Source organism: Trypanosoma grayi (assembly GCF_000691245.1).
Source record: "Trypanosoma grayi strain ANR4 Tgr_302_V1, whole genome shotgun sequence".
Taxonomy (NCBI): domain Eukaryota; phylum Euglenozoa; class Kinetoplastea; order Trypanosomatida; family Trypanosomatidae; genus Trypanosoma; species Trypanosoma grayi.
In genome coordinates, this window is record NW_008825921.1 from 1617 (window position 1) to 18778 (window position 17162).

The 17162-nt window shown below is 54.0% G+C and overlaps 13 protein-coding genes across 13 annotated transcripts; 2 read left to right on the top strand and 11 right to left on the bottom strand.

Moving 5' to 3' along the window:
- Nucleotides 1-273: 273 nt before the first annotated feature.
- Nucleotides 274-903, bottom strand: DQ04_03021010 (hypothetical protein; the record flags this gene model as incomplete). The annotated part of the gene is made up of 1 exon (XM_009312429.1): nt 274-903. One exon carries the CDS (start codon nt 901-903, stop codon nt 274-276), a length of 630 nt encoding a protein of 209 aa, XP_009310704.1.
- Nucleotides 904-1214: 311 nt separating this feature from the next.
- Nucleotides 1215-2480, bottom strand: DQ04_03021020 (phopshatase; the record flags this gene model as incomplete). Its single annotated transcript, XM_009312430.1, has 1 exon — nt 1215-2480. One exon carries the CDS (start codon nt 2478-2480, stop codon nt 1215-1217), a length of 1266 nt encoding a protein of 421 aa, XP_009310705.1.
- A 1361-nt stretch (nt 2481-3841) lies between these two features.
- DQ04_03021030 (hypothetical protein) lies at nt 3842-4063 on the top strand (the record flags this gene model as incomplete). The annotated part of the gene is made up of 1 exon (XM_009312431.1): nt 3842-4063. The coding sequence occupies one exon, from the start codon at nt 3842-3844 to the stop codon at nt 4061-4063; it is 222 nt and encodes a 73-aa protein (XP_009310706.1).
- An 891-nt stretch (nt 4064-4954) lies between these two features.
- DQ04_03021040 (hypothetical protein) lies at nt 4955-5305 on the top strand (the record flags this gene model as incomplete). Its single annotated transcript, XM_009312432.1, has 1 exon — nt 4955-5305. The coding sequence occupies one exon, from the start codon at nt 4955-4957 to the stop codon at nt 5303-5305; it is 351 nt and encodes a 116-aa protein (XP_009310707.1).
- Nucleotides 5306-5327: 22 nt separating this feature from the next.
- Nucleotides 5328-6164, bottom strand: DQ04_03021050 (putative RNA-binding protein; the record flags this gene model as incomplete). Its single annotated transcript, XM_009312433.1, has 1 exon — nt 5328-6164. The coding sequence occupies one exon, from the start codon at nt 6162-6164 to the stop codon at nt 5328-5330; it is 837 nt and encodes a 278-aa protein (XP_009310708.1).
- Nucleotides 6165-6510: 346 nt separating this feature from the next.
- DQ04_03021060 (putative major facilitator superfamily) lies at nt 6511-8082 on the bottom strand (the record flags this gene model as incomplete). The annotated part of the gene is made up of 1 exon (XM_009312434.1): nt 6511-8082. One exon carries the CDS (start codon nt 8080-8082, stop codon nt 6511-6513), a length of 1572 nt encoding a protein of 523 aa, XP_009310709.1.
- Nucleotides 8083-8359: 277 nt separating this feature from the next.
- On the bottom strand, nt 8360-8686 carry DQ04_03021070 (hypothetical protein; the record flags this gene model as incomplete). Its single annotated transcript, XM_009312435.1, has 1 exon — nt 8360-8686. One exon carries the CDS (start codon nt 8684-8686, stop codon nt 8360-8362), a length of 327 nt encoding a protein of 108 aa, XP_009310710.1.
- Nucleotides 8687-9165: 479 nt separating this feature from the next.
- Nucleotides 9166-13554, bottom strand: DQ04_03021080 (putative pantothenate kinase subunit; the record flags this gene model as incomplete). Its single annotated transcript, XM_009312436.1, has 1 exon — nt 9166-13554. The coding sequence occupies one exon, from the start codon at nt 13552-13554 to the stop codon at nt 9166-9168; it is 4389 nt and encodes a 1462-aa protein (XP_009310711.1).
- Nucleotides 13555-13786: 232 nt separating this feature from the next.
- DQ04_03021090 (hypothetical protein) lies at nt 13787-14308 on the bottom strand (the record flags this gene model as incomplete). Its single annotated transcript, XM_009312437.1, has 1 exon — nt 13787-14308. One exon carries the CDS (start codon nt 14306-14308, stop codon nt 13787-13789), a length of 522 nt encoding a protein of 173 aa, XP_009310712.1.
- Nucleotides 14309-14490: 182 nt separating this feature from the next.
- DQ04_03021100 (DNA-direcetd RNA polymerase II, subunit 9) lies at nt 14491-14892 on the bottom strand (the record flags this gene model as incomplete). Its single annotated transcript, XM_009312438.1, has 1 exon — nt 14491-14892. The coding sequence occupies one exon, from the start codon at nt 14890-14892 to the stop codon at nt 14491-14493; it is 402 nt and encodes a 133-aa protein (XP_009310713.1).
- A 273-nt stretch (nt 14893-15165) lies between these two features.
- Nucleotides 15166-15744, bottom strand: DQ04_03021110 (Proteasome subunit beta type-3; the record flags this gene model as incomplete). Its single annotated transcript, XM_009312439.1, has 1 exon — nt 15166-15744. One exon carries the CDS (start codon nt 15742-15744, stop codon nt 15166-15168), a length of 579 nt encoding a protein of 192 aa, XP_009310714.1.
- A 490-nt stretch (nt 15745-16234) lies between these two features.
- On the bottom strand, nt 16235-16471 carry DQ04_03021120 (hypothetical protein; the record flags this gene model as incomplete). The annotated part of the gene is made up of 1 exon (XM_009312440.1): nt 16235-16471. The coding sequence occupies one exon, from the start codon at nt 16469-16471 to the stop codon at nt 16235-16237; it is 237 nt and encodes a 78-aa protein (XP_009310715.1).
- Nucleotides 16472-16721: 250 nt separating this feature from the next.
- Nucleotides 16722-16982, bottom strand: DQ04_03021130 (adenylate cyclase-like protein; the record flags this gene model as incomplete). Its single annotated transcript, XM_009312441.1, has 1 exon — nt 16722-16982. One exon carries the CDS (start codon nt 16980-16982, stop codon nt 16722-16724), a length of 261 nt encoding a protein of 86 aa, XP_009310716.1.
- Nucleotides 16983-17162: the final 180 nt, after the last annotated feature.

The window sequence follows — 17162 nt, forward strand, 5'->3', positions numbered from 1 at the left end:
AAAAAAAAAAAAAAAAAAAAGAGAGAGAAAGGCGAGACAGCCACCATTGCAGGAGGTACAAAACACAATCCTACAGAAGGACCGCCAATTCAAGACCGCGTCGATGCTCCTATGGGTTTAGGCAAATGCCAATCACGCCCCACCTCATATCACGAGGCCCGATATCTCTCTACACGTACGCCGATGAGAACACTATAAACTAAAAACAAAAACTTGGACAAAAAGTAACAAAAGGAAGAAAAAAAAAACAGATTTCTACTTGTTTTTGCCGTTTTAAAGCAGCTGCGTCGACTGTGTGTACGACACGTACGCCGCCCATGGGGGGAGGAAAAGAGCACGCAGCACAGCGGGCGAGCGGTACACGGAGAAGTACGCGTGCAGAGTGAGCGGCGCAAAGACGGCCCACGACGCAAGGAACGGGAGTGGCATCACGTCCAGCAGAATGCGCCATTCCACCGACATGGCGTCGTAGTGGCGTTTCGCGCGAGTATCCTTCTCATACGCGCGAAGGAAACTTGGGTCGGCGAAACCGCCGCGCACCGCCGTGATGGCGTTATAGTACGCAAGCAGCGCCAGCGGCGTCAAGAAAAACTGCTGCACCGTGAGCGCGGCGACGGACGCCTTCATATTGCGTAAAGTCATGCCGACAGCGCGGGCAATGAACTTGTGGTAGCCGGCGACAAGCGGAGAGAAGAGCAGGCCGAACGCCGCCGCCTGTCCCAGCCGTGGCATATCCAGCAGCGCCAGCATCTGCTGCGGGGACAGTTTCTCACCGGCGCGTTTCTCTCCTGCTACGCGTCGCTTCGCGGGGTCACGGTGCGCCACGTAGAACTGCGCCATGAAGTCGCCAGCCGTCCACACAAGGGTTGAGAGCACGGCCTCGCGAAGGATGATGCTTTTCATTGGTTTGCTTACTTGCCTCAAATTTCTCCGGGGAAAGCCAACACGACCAATGAAGAGGTTTATCTGAGTTGCAGGCGGTGCAAAAGCAAACAGAAACAAACAAACAAGCAAACAACAGCAACCAAAAACCAAAAAAAAAATGAGGTGAAGCGGGGGGGAAAAAAAGGGGAACACGATGACCAAATAAGAGACAGTTTCACACTTTCCCTTGGGCATATATATGAAGTACCGATGTTAAGCCTTTTTCTGGAAGGTAAAAATATGCATCACTTTGCGCCGGCCCAATGCCACGTTATGCTTTGAATTATTGCCTATAATCCATTTCTTGCGGCCCTGAAAAGCCTGTCTGCCCCTCTTTCCATTTCAAGTTGTTCTTCGTACCTCGCCAGCGTATCCATGAATCCCGGATTCGGCTGTGCTGCTGGACGTGCTTCCTTAATCATATTGAGCGCCTCATCGCGCGACATGGCGTAGCGGCTCATAATATACGCTGCGGCGACTGCAACTGAGCGTGAAAGACCAGCAAAGCAGTGAAGAAGTACCCCTTTCTTCTCCTGCCTCGCCTGGTCGATGAAGTCGAAGGCCTTACTGAAGAGCGGGCGGAGGTCCTCGCCGGGGAGATCTTCGACAGGCAGCACGAGATGCTTCATGCCTGGCTCCACCTTCACATCCAGCCTCCGTGCGACAGTGAGGATGTATCGTATGTTGAGGTCGTGGTACACTGTTGTGGTCTGCGCCGTGCGCAGGGAGCCGAGGTACAGAAACCCCAGCACCTTGTCGGGATAAATCTTGTGGAGATCAATATTCAGCCACGGCAAAACATCTTCCCACTTCTCGTCCTTCATCTGCTGAAGAAACCGCGGCCTGTTGTCCACCTTGAGAAGCACTTGCCTTGCGGTGCCCATCTTTTCGCGCAGGGCACCGTGAAGCACCGCGGCGGCGCGCAGCTGATCGGTCGGGAGTGCCACGTCCAGCATCTTCTCGTTCTGTCCTAGGTAGACATCCTCCAGAAGCGGGCACCGGCTGAAGAACTCAACTGGAAAGCGCTGCAGTTTGTTAAACTCGAGCCCCACACGCTTGAGGGATGGGAGAAAGACGCCGCTGCTGCCCTGTTCAGCGTTGTAGGGGATATACACAATCTCATTATGATCTAGTAGCAGCACCTCAAGTTTAGTGAGCGCAAAGAGGGACACTGGCAGGGACTTCAGTTTGTTGGAGTTGGCGTCAAACCTGACGAGAGATGCGCAGTTTTGCCCTTCAAACAAATGACTGGGGAGCTCCGTGAGTTTGTTATCGGAGAGGGTAAGGGACACCAGAGTTTCGAGTGGGAGGCCATTAGGGACAGTGAGCAACTGCAGCTGTGAGAGATCGCAATCACCGCTACTTCTACTCTGCCGTATTTCCTCTTCAAGATCACATGCGATTTCATCGGCATCTGACGGGGCGAACTTCTTGGCCTTTGTTATCGGCATGCTGCTGAGAGACACAGAGTCTTCCGAGGAGGAGCTCCCCTCGTCACCGCTCAGTTCCACAGACTTTGCCGAGGCTAAGAATAATTGGACGGACCCATTCTCCATCTTTGGTTTTTCTTTTTTGCTCTCGTTACTCTTCACCGTTGCTGTTGGTGTCGTTGCCAGGAACGGTATTTCTGCTTGAGTGGAGAGGAGCCACGTTGCTTCGTGAGGGAGGGAGGCAACAGTAGGTATTCTTCCTTCACCTGAATTCCCCCAACAGACGGGACGCAGCACAAAGCAAGACGCAAGGAAAAGAACGAGAAAGAGAGAGGGTATGTGTGCATGTCTGCGAGGGTGGGGGAGCAGAATGCAGGCAATATTAAATTCCACACACCCACACAAATACCTTTTCGCTGCTGTTGCTGCCTTTCCAGAGTGGCTTGCTTTCATCCCGACCGTTTACACCGACACCCTGGTCTCAAGCAAACACTTCGCTCCACACAAACACCGCTGTCTCCGTTGCGGCTGCCAAATCGCTAATGCAGTTCAGAACGCATGAAGGCGATCGTGGCGTGCAGGTGCGGGTACGCCATGATGCTACTCCGCAGGCAGAGGGAGCTGTCAGGCAACTTCTCGACGTGTGCGCAGCAGCGGCCGCATGCCCACCCAAAAAGCACGCATCAGTTCGTCGAGAAGCATCGGCGTCGTGCCTGCATCGCACAGGTGCGGCACAAACCCCGCAACACGCACAGTCTGCAGGTCGAATCTAGCAGCGACATAATTACTCAATGACAGAGGGACTTCAGCCAAGATCACAAACACCTTCTTGATACTACGGATGAGAATGCGTGTGTTGAGGTCCCTCGCAATAAATACAACGCGGTTGGCTACAACAACAAGTGCCGTCTTTTCTTACAATTCACCAAACTCGCCCATGCGCTCAATATTTGCATACACAACAGAGTGGATGCAATCACTTTTCCAGGTTTTGGGAATATAACTTGCCGGAGCGTCACGCGAAGGACCGACTCCGGCTCTAGCCGAATGATCGGGAAGCCTACTCGCTGCTTTTCCACAGGGCCCCCCACCCACCGTGCTGGCGCAGGCGCTCCACGACATTCTGCAGAGAAGGAAGCACAGGGACGCACCGGTTTGCCCGTGTTTTAACTTATAAACTGCCGAGGACTAATGGCCACGCCTTGACGGCACGACTCATACAGAGCCACGAACTGCACAGCGGCAACTGCCGTGGAATGAGCCGCAGTAGAGTGGGGAACCGTGGTGGGGGAAATCACTAGTCCCAAGAGCAGCACCGGGGACTCTGCGAGGCAGCAATCCGTAGCCGTTCCTATTTCGGCTTGCCTGCACGTGGCGCAGGGCGTATCCCACTCGCTGCCATCGTTGTGGTGCTCAGCAAACGCCACAGAAGCATAGGCAGTGCGTCGAGCACTGGGGAAAAAGAGCTCTTCTCGTCGCAGCGCCCGATGACGTTGATGTGGATGGAGCGGGCGTTTCCGGAGCTCCGCTGCATCACCCTCACGAGGAAACCACCGACAGTCTACGACGACGCCCACAGCGTGCTTGGATCATCCTCCACGCTGTACACGAAGAAGCTCAAAGGCTGTTTCGTGCAGCCACATCTCGTCACCCGATACAGTGCCCCAATGTCGCTCGTTCTTCTCGCTGATGTCCTAAAGCAGAATTGACATGAGCGAGGCGCCATCGTCAGCGTCCCACTGCTGCTGTGGCAGCGTGTCGAGGAATTGCCGCTGAAGAGGTACTGGGACCCGCGGCGCCAGCCGCTGCGCTGCCCAGAGGAGACCCTTTTCTTCTGGAACCACACAACTCGTGGTCTGTTGTTGCTGCTACAATGATTGTTGATGGTATTATCGACGATGTGAAGAGCGATGCTCCTTTGCAGGATCGGTATCACTGCGATGCGTGGTGACTGCACACGATGCAACACTTCTTTTTCCGCCTCGTCAGCACCCACCGATAACGAAACGGATGCGCCACGACGCGTGCTACTGGTCCCCCTCGTCGTATTGTGCTGCAGATGCGTCCTTTTCTAGGGGGAGGAGTGAGTAAGCAGAGCCTTCGCGACCCCTCTCCTGTCGGCGAGAAAGCCGTCGACAAGCGCCGCGGGCTGACACAAGCGCTGTTCACTGACACCGACACCAACACCGTTCAGAGGGTCAACGTGGGGCGGATGCGAGAACTTCTTCGTTGCGACCGCGTTGGCTCAGGGACACTGAGCTGACCCCTCTCCGCAAAGGTGGCGGCATACTTCTGGAGGGGTGAGGGGAAAATGCGGTACATCCACCTGTCACAGCGCACACCATCAACGCGCAGGTTTCGCCTGTAGTTAAACACCACGGCGATTAAATGCTAGATATCCTTAACAGACACCCCAGACGAGCACAGCGGACTGCTACGAATTGAAAACCCCGTGAGGCTTCCACTGCATCGCACTGCGAAGTCGAGGAGTTCTCCCCAGTCCCACAGACAGTTGTCACCAAGCTCGAGTCCCAAATAGATCTTCAAGCGATACCAGGCCTCAAAAAGTGACGATCTTGTCGCTGCAGAAATCCAGTCGGATGCGATGTGATGTGCACCCCGAAATGCACACTGGGCCACAGCCGTTGCGCGCTCAGCACCGCCGGCTGACGGTCGGCCAGTTCCAACGTTTGCACGCCGGCTGGAGCCAAGCAAGTCCTCATTCTTGCTGCCCTAACGGCACCACTCCGCGAGCGACACTTGGTCACACGAGGACGCCACGGTGCCGGAATAATGAAAAGCCAAAGGCAAAAAAAAAAACAATAAGCACAAAGATGGAGGAGCAGGCACGTACAAATGGTGTGAAGGCCCGAGGAGAGCACATTAACATCATAAATATAATGCCTTGCGCCTCTGCGATAGAAAAAAAATGTGATTCAGTTTCCTTCTGATTGCTTAATCGTTGAGTTCATCTTAAGAACCGTCACCGGTCTTCCCCGAGCGGCGTTGAATGGCTTCACTGCGCTGCTGCTTGTCTGCAGCAAAGTTGCACCGCAGAACGGTGCCCTCCAGCCTGTACGCGTCCAGGAGATTGGTGACGTGCGCCGCGGCTTCCTTTGAGCGGAGTGTGAGAAACATGTGGCGGTGCTTCGCCCGCGGCTTCGTTGGGAGGAAGTCGACCGACTCCACCACCGCTTCTGCCGCGTCGTCCCCCGTCTCATCCCCGAGCACGGGGTCAGCGTCGACCACCGAGGAGACAAAGTCCATGACGTTCTGCAGAGTGAATCTAGCGGGCATGTTGCCGAGGAAGAGAGTCCGCGCCCGCTGCTCCTTTCGCGTGCGCCAAAATGTACCGTTCTTGAACTTTGGGTCGTGCCGCAGTGCCCTGTTGTGCAGAGAAGGCGCCACATCCCCTTCACCGTCTTGGCCTCCGTTATCTTTGTTGTCGTCAGCGGCTGCTGTGGTGTTATCGGTTTCATTTGCCAAGGATGCGTTGAGTTTGACGAGCTGGCGCTCCAATCGGCGTCTAGCCTCCGAACGTTTCCTCTCCTTTCGGCTCATCCCCTCGGCCGACTCAGGCGTCTCCACAGTATTCTCTTCTACTGCGGCAAAGGGGCGTTTCCTTGATGTTGCCTTTGCCGGCCGTATCCCTTCCCTCCGTCTCTCAGAGAGCAGTTGCTGCTGCTGCTGCTTTTGTTCGTCCGAAGGCGACGGCGTGGCGACAGCGAAAGTCGCCGCGGCCTCAGTCTCGCGCTTGCTGCGCTTTGCGTCACGCCGTGCCTTTTTGCGAAGAACCGCGCGACTAGGCATTGCTACGCGCTAACAAGACAACAAAGAAGAAACAAACCGGGTGAAGCAAAACGAAACCACAAAAAGAGTTGCACACAAGAGGAGCCAATAGCCATGGGATTGGCAAGAGGACGGATGAAGAAACGCAGCCACGCCCCCCCCCGGGGCATCTCTCTCGTAAGACCCAAGAAACAAAAACAAAAAAAAACACACGCATAGATCGTTCCCCGCTTCCTTAGACACTCGTAAGAGACTCTGTGTGCTGCAGGGTCATTGGCCGCAGTGCTCGTTAACGTCCTCTTCGCTGTCATAGCACTGCAGACACATGGGATCAACATTGAAAAATGGCCATGGTATATTCTTACTATTATGATTTCTTTTCGCTGCCGTTACTGGCGCCGGGCCACGCGTCTTCCTGGTCAAAAGCCGCGCTGAAGAGAAGGTTTCTTTCCTCCTCTGGAAGATAGTCCAAGAGAGCATTGCGCCCCTCCGTCTCCATTTGCTTCCGACGGGTACTTGACGCAGTGAGGATACCACCATTACGCAGATCAGAAAGAAGAAGAACAACACTTGCAACAAAAGACACACCGGCTGATCCAATAAACAGCAGCTCCGTCATCACGTACCCTTTCAACGCGGGGAGCAGGACATCTTCGCCGCTGTTGCTCATAGATGAAGAGAGGTCCACTGCGGATCCCTCGCTGCTGGAATGCGGTGTGTACCTGTCAAGAATGTCGCCCACAATAATAGGGAACGTGGCTAATCCAACGTTCTGCAGAGCGGTCATGACGCCGTACGAGAAGCCCACAATGTTCTCATTGACAGCCCACGGAATCGATGGCCACAGACCCGCGACTAGAAAGCTGTAGAATCCACCCATCATGATCATCATCGCGATACCAGGAATCATCGAGACGATTAGCAGCACGTGGATCAGGACAAAACAGGTGCTCGCCAATATGAGCCACAACGTATTGCGTCCAACAGCATCCACAATGATCCCAATCAACGGCGAGCCCGCAGCCGACGCGAATTGATACGCAGAGATATAACTGGCAGCTTTGTCACCATCGTAGCCGTACTTCACCTCAAAGAAACCTTTACCAATGCCGACGAATGGGAATATGGCGGTGTAACAGAANACACAGACAGCTGTGAGGGCCCAGAACGCAAAAGGAAGCTTCAGTGCGTCTGACAACTTCATAACTCTCGCCTCCTCCGACTCGCGCGGTTCTGGCTTGATGTAGCCAATACGTACAGCGTAAATATCAGCAGCAACCAGAATCATGCAGGCAATGAAGGAGATGCAGCAGGCAAAGATGCCAACGAGAACGGCGGTGTCAACATCCTTTGAACGTGCAATCTTCGGTGAGAAGAGGAAGTTGAAGGATGATCCAACACGTGAGAAACTGATGGTTATGCCAAACGCCAACGCCATGCCACGACCATTCTTGAACCACCGCGCGACGTACGCCGACTGCGACACGGAGAGAGACTCGCCACCCAGACCGAATACGACACGCGCTGCCACCATGAGCGGGTAAGCGACAAAGTGCACGCCCAGCCAGAAGAGAAAAGCGCCAAGCAATATCAAGAAGGTGAAGAGCAGCATTGCTGTGCGGATGCCGAGGTACTTGTCGATCAGTAGCCCACCAAAGATGGCCAGTACTGTATTCGGCCACGAGTACACACTGTAAAGCATCTGATTCATCTCCTGTGTATACGCCTTGCCGTGTGCCCGGAATCGCTGCTCGATGGTGTGGCCACCGCCGGTGCCCAGCGAGCCGGGGAAGTCGAAGATGTAGTAACTACCGAACGTGAGGAAGCACGCCACCGCAAGGACGCGCCACCGCAGCTCAAGCACCTCCTCCTTCAGGACTTCATACCATTTTGGGGCCCTTTCAACTTGCCTGTCAGCATCCTCGTGAAGATCCGCCATGATGGTTTCTCCCTAGACAAAATGCTTTTACTAATTTTATTTCCCCTTTCTTTCAGTTTTTCTCCGGTTCCTCTTCCGTCCCTACACAGACACGAATCACAGAAAAAGAAACGATGCTTTACAAGACGCTGTCAGTTTTCATCAGTGTCATATACAAGACGCACACACACACACAAATATATATATATATATATATATATATATATATGCCTTGCCACCGCATGGAGATGATGGGGGTGGGGAAGGAGAAATAATATGGGGATCGACACCACCGCATCTACTGTGTATGCAGGAGACCACGCTTGACCGCCTCGCGGTACTGATCCCCGTACACGTCAATCGCCGCGAGTATGTCCCTGTGTTGCTCGATAAAGTACGGCGGCAGAAACAACGCGTAGCGTGGTAGCGCCCCCTTCAGCAGCAGCTCTGACAATGTGTCCTCGAGCGTGTTGATGCGCTCCTGCGCGAGGTGAAGCTCCTCCTTCAGTGTGTGATTCTCCTCTAGCACGTCAGTGTACGCACGATGTGTGGGTACAGGCGCAGACCCGTTGTTTGGCCGCCGTGGGCCACGCAGAAGAATTGGGTCGGGCGCCGGTCGCTCCATCAAATGCGACAAAGCCAGATGGATGCAACCCTCACGCAGCAACAACAAGAACAACAAAAATACCCCCACCCTTGGCGAGGCAAAATGAATGAACAAAAAAGGGGGAGGAAAAGTAAATTCCACGCAACTAAGGCAGTATATGATAGGAGTCTCTATATATCAAGCTGCTGCTGCTTTGACAACGATCGCTGAAGTGGCAATACATAACCGTCGTGCGGTATGCATGCGCGTACAAGGGTTGCAATGTGATGAGTGTAAAAAGAGGAATAAACCACAAGAAACATTTCGAACGACCAGGCCACACACACTTTTCGCTGAGCTCCGCGTCAGAAGCAGTGTTTTATTCCCAAATAAAGATGAACCGAGAAGGGAAAGGAAACCAAGAACCCCTATAACTTCAATTTGTATTGCCAACTATAGGCTAATACATTCGAAAGTAAAGGTCTTTTACAAGACCTGTTCGTTTTTTTTTTTGACGGCTATACGGTCTCCTTTTCTCCCACCATCGTCGCTGAGCCAAGTGCTCCCAGGTAACCGTCGTGTTTTAGAAAGTGTGCGTAGCATTCCCCCTTTGACCAATATTGAAGCGTCGACGAAATGTGGCTCCATACAATTGGATTATTGCGCACAAACCCACCAGCGAAAAATATGTTTGGAACATTCTGCATTTGACTGTGAAGGTAAGCCAGCTGTGTGACATTGCTGGATATCATGTTCAACAATGACCGCACAATATCAATTGCTGATGGCTTATTCTTGCGTTTCACAGGCTGCGTTGGTGACAAAGCATTTAATGGGGAGGTTGGGGAAAGCGCGTCACCCCCCTCATCGCTTGAGATGCTGTGTGCCCTCTTCATGCCCGTCGCCATGTTGCAGAAGCGTTCCGTTCCAAACTTGCCAAACGTGCTGGCGACAGTGTCAACGGAAAGCATCGCCGGGAGATCCTTCGCGTTAAAGCCATATATATCACCAACGAGAAGGTCAACATTTTTGTTGTCACCAGGGCCGTCAAGTCTCATTATTTCCATCACCTCTTCCCACGACGTCACATCCGTCATGGTGCGCACGAGACCCCAGAACGTTGCCCCACCAATGGGACTCCCACCCACACGCACGTGCGAGCCGTCAGGGCCGATACACTTGATGATGGAGATACCAGAGCCAATGTTGACAAGCAGACACGGGAACGGCGACAGCGGCTCACCAGGGGGGGTGCGCAACTTGTGCGGGTAGCGTCTCCCTGTTGGCGGGTCGACGGTAAAGATGGACTCCGGTGCTGCCCGGATAACGAGTGCGAGGCCCTGCACCACTGCATCCATTTCCCGCACCACCTCAAAAGTGGTCTCCAGTTTCTTCGCGAGACTGGCGTACTTGAATGCACCGCCCCCGGTTGCCCGGATGCTTTCGCGGTATGCTTGACCATAAAAGTTGAGCGCCTTAATTTCGCCCAGGTACTCCACGAAATCGGGAATGCGCTTTGATGGAACCTTCGCGAAGCGCACTGTTCCCACCACTGAATTAGGAGAATCCCTCAGTTGCTCCTCCGCCCCCCGCACATCGTCAAAAAATCGAAATGTTCGTACTGCAAGCGTTTCTGAAAGTGAAGAGGCTTCGTGCACCAAGTAGTCTGGTACGTCAAAGACACCAGGTGGTTGCACATAGATCAACTTGGCAAATGTACCACCAATGTCGATAGCTAGAGGAACCCGCAGGGGGACAGGTTTTTCGACGCTCTCCTTCGGTGTTGAATCTTCTTCGCTGGAGATGCTACACACCTGCGTCGGACTGGATTGGGATGCAACATCCAAGTTAAAATTATCAATAACAGATTTAAAGTAAAGGGCCACGCACTTGCGCCTGATTTCCCCATATGGTGTCAAAAAGCTCTCGTGGTCCAAAAACGCGTGCGGGTGAAGGTGCACGTGCCCTGGGACGTGCGATTCATGGAGAGAATGCGCCTTGGCAATATGTCGGAAATCCGCAAGAATGAGATCTCCTGCAAAACCGGCAAGCTTTGTCCAGCTAAGCTTCTCGCTTTCATCGCGGCCGGAGCGCTGCATCCATTCAAATTCAACGGTATCACGGTTGGGTGCCACCACAGCTATGATAGGCTTCGACGGCTGCGCGTGTAGGAATATATCGTTCACATAGCGCGATTGGGCAAACATGCGTTCAAGTTCCGCCGCCACAACATACTCGCACTTGACCGGCAACAGAACTCCCTCTGGCGGACCCATAAGTCGCAGTGTCCGGTCATCATTCCACTTCGCCGCAATTGGCAGCGAGTGCTTCTCCTCAGCCTCCCAGATAACGGCAAGTTGACCAATCTTCGCCTTCCTCGCAGTCTCGTCGAACGGGTCAAGCTCGACCCGCAGGCCGGGTGCCGGAATACCATCGACACAGAAGACACCCTCAGACGGCAGGAAGAACACTTCCCGCAGGCAAGGCGCGTAGCAGACTCTGATGTGCTCCTCCAGTTCATACGGCGTACTCTCTTCCGATGCGTAAAGCACAATTTTTTCCACTCTTCCCCCAAGCTGTCGCCGGGTGGAGTGAAAAAAAAGAAAACGCAGGACCGACAGGTCACGGCAGTGCACATTAATGAGGACGGAGCGGAGCTGATACACCCACTCGAACACCCACTTGTATACACGCCCATACCGCTCATTCCTGCGGTCCAGCTGTATCGCGCTTGTTGCGAAAAGAGTGGGTGGGGCCAGCATGATCGTCGGCCGAAATACCGCGAAGGTTTGCTGCGTGAACGCATCTGACGTCGCCACAGAGCTCCCGTGCGCAAAAAGTCCAAAGACGAAAATGCGGTTAAACACCACTGAGAACGGCATAAACTGCACCAGCAGATGTTTCTCCTGCGAGGTGGGAAGAACGGAGGTGGCAACAAGTGTTTGAATGCTACGAAGCACATCACCATGCGTGATGCGGACCGTCTTCGGGCAATCACCCGTGGTGGCTGTGTCCACAACCAGAGAAAACACGGAATTGCTATCAACGTGCAAAGGCGGGGGAGCAGCGTACGACCGTCCTTTGTGTGCCACATCATCGTAAGAGACCAACGTAATGCCGACATCACGCGCAACCGCGTCGTCTACAGCGTCGGAGAAGGGGTTAATGAAAACCACCGTCTCCAGCCTTCGTGAGCGGCACGTAAGAAGCGACGCCACGGCGCTTCGACTGGCAAAGGCAACCTTCACGTTATATTCATCAATAAGTGCCCGGACAGTAGTGCTATTCCCAACAAGCGTAAGCGTTGAAAAACCGTACACTGCACACGCAAGCTCGAGGATGACTGCCTTACTGCTTGCCTGACAGTCCACACCAATAACATCACCAGGAGCAATACCCAACGCGCAAAGACCAGCTCCAAGCTCCCGCACACGTGCGTCCACCGCTGCGTACGTTGACCACTCCGGCTCGCCAACATCACTTTTCCGGCCGAGGCAACGCAACGCCTTGTGGTTATACACCGTCCGCTGCCACATCTCCGCGAGACTACCCACACCACGCAGGATGCTGTACTCCTTTGGCTGCTTCAGTGTGACTGCCTCCTTGCCCTCTACCACAACGCTTGTTACCATCGCAAATTTTTTCTCGTTGCTCAGAACGCGGATGCGAGAGCTAAACCACCACACTAGAAGCCACACAAACCCCAGACAGAGGAGGGTTAACCGACTCAAGTGCAAGGCGGCCCATGCCAGCATTAACAAGGGGATGACCTCCATCTTCATGCTCGAAAGCGGATTGGAGCGCTCGTGGACAGCCTCTCCGGCGAGTGACACACTCAGGACGCGACGCCTCAGCGTCTCTCGGTGCGCGTGCCGCCCGGTCGCAGCGACACAGAGTGTTGCGGACACACCAAAGTGGTCGGAGAGATACATATACGGCCGCTGGCTGCTCGCCACAAATTTACGAATCCGTGCTACGTGAACCTCAACCGACGGGCTGACGAAAAGGTAGTCCTGTCTCTGCGGCGTGAGGAAGTTACGGTGCAGCTTCGACTGCGCCGGGAAGAATAGCTTCGACGGCCGTGTCGGGGGGTGGCAGCCATGAGTGTCGAAAATCGCCTCGCTGAGCCCACCGCCCAGCCGCTGCAGCTCCTGCATAAGGTCGCTCAGTCTCTTTGTGGGCTGCCCAGCATTGTGGATGTCAATGCCATTGACGTTGAAGTCACCAGCCACCACAAATGGAGCTTTCAGCGCCTCGTCTTCGTCTGCATAGAGGTGACGAATCACAGATTCAACGTATTGGCCCATCTTCATCACCTGCGAGGAGGCTGCGATGGGACCTTCATCAGGGCGAAGGTGCACATTAAAGAATACAACCGGCTCGTTCCCGCCATCACTCAACGGCACCGTCACCTCGGCAAAGAGGCAACCCCTCCGAACAGACCGTTCGTTTTGTCCACTGCTGCAGAACGTGTACGACCCGCACTGCCCAATGGGGAACCGTGATGCAATGATAAGGCCATTATCGGAAAGCACATTGTCGCGCATGATCGTAGGGTACGACGGCTGCCTCGAGATGACGTAGTGTGAAAAGCCACGTTCGTTAAGCTTATCCAGCAGACGCTTCTGGAAGCATACACGCTTCTGCACAAAGTACGGCAGTACACTCACAGCGTAGACCTCCTGAAGCATCAGAACATCGTATTGATCGACGTACTCCAGGAAAGCGCTGATGCGCTCCCCTTGGAATCCGCCACAGCCTCTGGGAAGTATGTTGAAGTTGTAGCTCAACACGCGGACCTGTGCATACCCGGCTCGTGCATCATCTGTTCGCTTTAGATAAGAGGTGTCGGCACTGCCGCCCAACAAATCATTCGCGTCACAGTTTTGCAACGACCGAGAGTGCATTGCGCGGTCTGCAAGCGTACGCCTTTCCTAAAGTATCGGTGAGAGAGTAACTGTGAGAGAGTAGGCGAGTTATTAAGCAGATGAAAAAACCAACAAACGCAGACGACACAAGCCAAGGGGAAGGGGTTTTTCAAAGTCAGCAAACCGCAAGCAGCGGGGGTACAAGATGTGGCGATGCAGATAAGGTCAGCACCCACCACTAACCTTTTTGCCACTTCTTGGCACAGAGAGTCTAAATAGTATCCGGTCGCTCGGCGCGTGATGACGCACGCACCGGCTGCATAGGGTACGCCGCCATATTGGACTGCGGATCAATCTGCCGTTCCATGCCATGATATTGGTGCATGTAATGCGTGACGAGACGCATGTAGCTGAACCACACGACGCACCCACCAATAATGGCCGATATGATGCTCAGAACAAAGACGATGCCATCAAGCGGGGTTTTGTAATCGTGCTCGCGGCGCAGCATCCCCATTTCAATAACAAATATAGGAAAAGACCACGTGAGAAACACCACTGCCATGCCGCACAGCAGTCTCGTCTGACGCTGGTTGTAGGACAGCCCGTACTTGTAAGCATACACAAAAAGCGGTGCGCCACCCACCGCGTACGCGACCATACCGATAACGCTGAAGGCCAGGTGGGCGCCACGCCACGATCCCCCCTCAACCCGCTGCGGCCGCGTGTGGGACCAAACCACGTAGGCTACAATGGTGAGGACGCAGCATATGAGGTGCCATATGAGGCACATCAGGGGAGTGGAGACTCCGAGTACATACATGGCTACGCTGGTGCCCCGCCCCTACACCCTATCGGAGACGCAACGTGGTAAACAACAGAGAGGGACTGCAGTCAGAGACAAAGGCAATGAAGACAAGAGCAAGAGGCGCACACAGCGGCATAGACTTTGCAACATAGAGCCGACAACTCCTCTTACTGCTCCTGGTTGTCGCCACTCTTCCAGACGTGACGGCACTTGGGGTTCGCGCAGGCAAAGTAGAGAGTCATGTCCTCGTGAGGCTGCCCGAGTGGATTCACGAAGCACGTCACGTCATGCTCACCGCACTGACGGCACTTCTTCGTGGGGTCGCGCTGCGCTGTCGGGTCATTCGCAAATTCAGCCAACAGCTCCAACTCTTCCACTGTGCCCGTCTTCATCTTGAGGTTCAGGATGTACACGAGCTTGTTGTCGTCATGCACCTCAGTTGCCTTGCAATAGTTGCACCGCCATCTCATTTGCCTGTCGATGGGGTCGCTTTCCGGGTAGAGGAGGTTGTTGCACCGCTCACAGAAGAGCATGGGCGCATCGTCTAGGTGCGTCAGCGCAGCCTGCATGTTGCCCTTCTGGAGAAAGCAGTGCAACACGAAAAGAGGGGAAATACCGGAGAGAGAGAGAGAGAGAGCGGGGGAGATGAAGTGGAATCCACGTGGGTGCGCGTGTAAGTGCGCATGCGCGCCCCCCTGGGTGCCGCAAGACCAAGGAGCAGCGGAAACAAAAACAGTCGACTGAGTCCCTCTGCCGCGTTCAACATGAAGACAATCCTAGCACATATATATTTGGAGAGACAAGAGCAGAGGGTGCCCGACACTCCACGTTGCCCACTCTGTCTAGTCCTTGCGCCCTTTTATGAGGCGCGTTATTACTTTGTCCCGCGTCACAATCGCAGCAACCCCGCCGTAGCCGGAGAGAGAGTCCCTGTCGCATGCGGAAAGCATCGCCTGCGCGGCGACCTCGAACAGCTCCTCCGGCCCCAGGTCGGGGCGCCACAACGCCTCGCACATGCCGTGCAGGCTCTCCGCGCATGTCCCGGCACACACGTAGTCCTCGGGCTCGCAGGGGGCGCCGATGAGGTCCATAGCGCAGAGATACACTTCGCCCGTTTTCCTGTCGATGCTTCCTATCACCGGCTCCACAAACCATGGGCCGAAACGCGCCTCGTACAGCATCGATGCCACTAGCGCCGCGAACGCCTTGCCACCAATATCCCGCTCCTCGCGAAGTTTGTACATTTCCGTGCGGAAGTGGACCGTCTGCGCGAAGGTCTGCTGGTCTGTGCGGAGCCCAGTGAGACCCAATACGATTCCGTCGTTGATCACGTGGAGTTTCGGCACCTCCATTGAGATGGTCTTCAGCTGCTCACCGAGGCGGTTATCGGAAATGATGACAAAGCACTCCTTGCCCGCCATGGCCAGACAAGACCCGCCACTGTAAGTCAGAATCGACATGCGTAAAGGGGATTATGCTGTGGGAGCATTCATTTAATTGAAGTTGCATGGATATGATGTGTACATATGCAAAAACTGAGATGATTCAAATCACAATCCAAATTAGGGTCCAACAGGTGAGAAAAGCCGTTGCGTTTTAGCAAATTATCAATATAAACAGCCCAGCAGCTCTCACGCAGATTTCATCTTNAAGCACTCCTTGCCCGCCATGGCCAGACAAGACCCGCCACTGTAAGTCAGAATCGACATGCGTAAAGGGGATTATGCTGTGGGAGTATTTTGCTTGAATTTTAGTTGTGTAGCTTTGTGAGCCAAAGTGTTGACAAATACGAAAAGAAAGACTATAAAAACGGCAACAATAAAATCAACGTTACACCACGAATTAGGGTCCAACAGGTGAGAAAAGCCGTTGCGTTTTAGCAAATTATCAATATAAACAGCCCAGCAGCTCTCACGCAGATTTCATCTTTGACTCCTCGGTGCTCCGGTACTTGTCGCCCGCCTTCACAAGCACGGGGTGTGTGAACCCCTCCAGCTTTCCGTCTTCAGAATAGATAGGCACAAAGTCATGGCCGTATTTCACAACGTCCCCGCGGGTTCGGTTAAAGTAAATGGCGAAACTGTAAATCGCGAGAACAAAAGCCCCCGGAAGGTACACCCGCCACGTGGTTTTGTAGGGCTGTTTCATTCACGCTGGTCACGCGGAGAAGTGGAAAATCACACGAAAGAAGAGTTAAACAAATATACACAATGATTCGATAGCAGGTGGTCACTAACAGTTTATCACCGTTAACGACAATATGACATTACATAGGACGTGAAGTCTACTCCATCTTGATACGAAGTTGACGGGGGGAATACAACACAAGAGAATATGTCTAAACTATATACTGAAAAAACAATAGCAGGACGACAAAACCAAAGGAAAGCCAACCCTCTCAGTTGTCGTCCAGCCCAGCACTTTTGGCCTTCATTACAAACGTCCTACCCTCCAGGCATTTAGGCGTGATGCTTATGAGGTGCACAGAGTCAGGAATGTCCTTCAGCCGGACAGCCCCAATGTCCTGCATGGCAATAAACTGATCAAGGCCTTGCTCGTCCTCGTTGGAGCCGATTTCCACGTTCCGCAGATCAAGGGGGCATGGCTCGTCGTGGAACGCTGGCATTGCTGTGAGGGCATCGAGCGACTCCTTCGACATCAAGATCTGGCCGCCGCAGCCAACGGCCTGAATACGGGCACAGCAGTTCACGGAGGGACCGTAGTAATCATGCCGCTGATGGACGGTGTCGTACGTGGCGGTGGCGTCCACGCAGTGCTGAACAGCCGCGCGCACGCGAAGGGCCTCGCTTCGCCAGCAAGAGGGATCACCACCACCCTC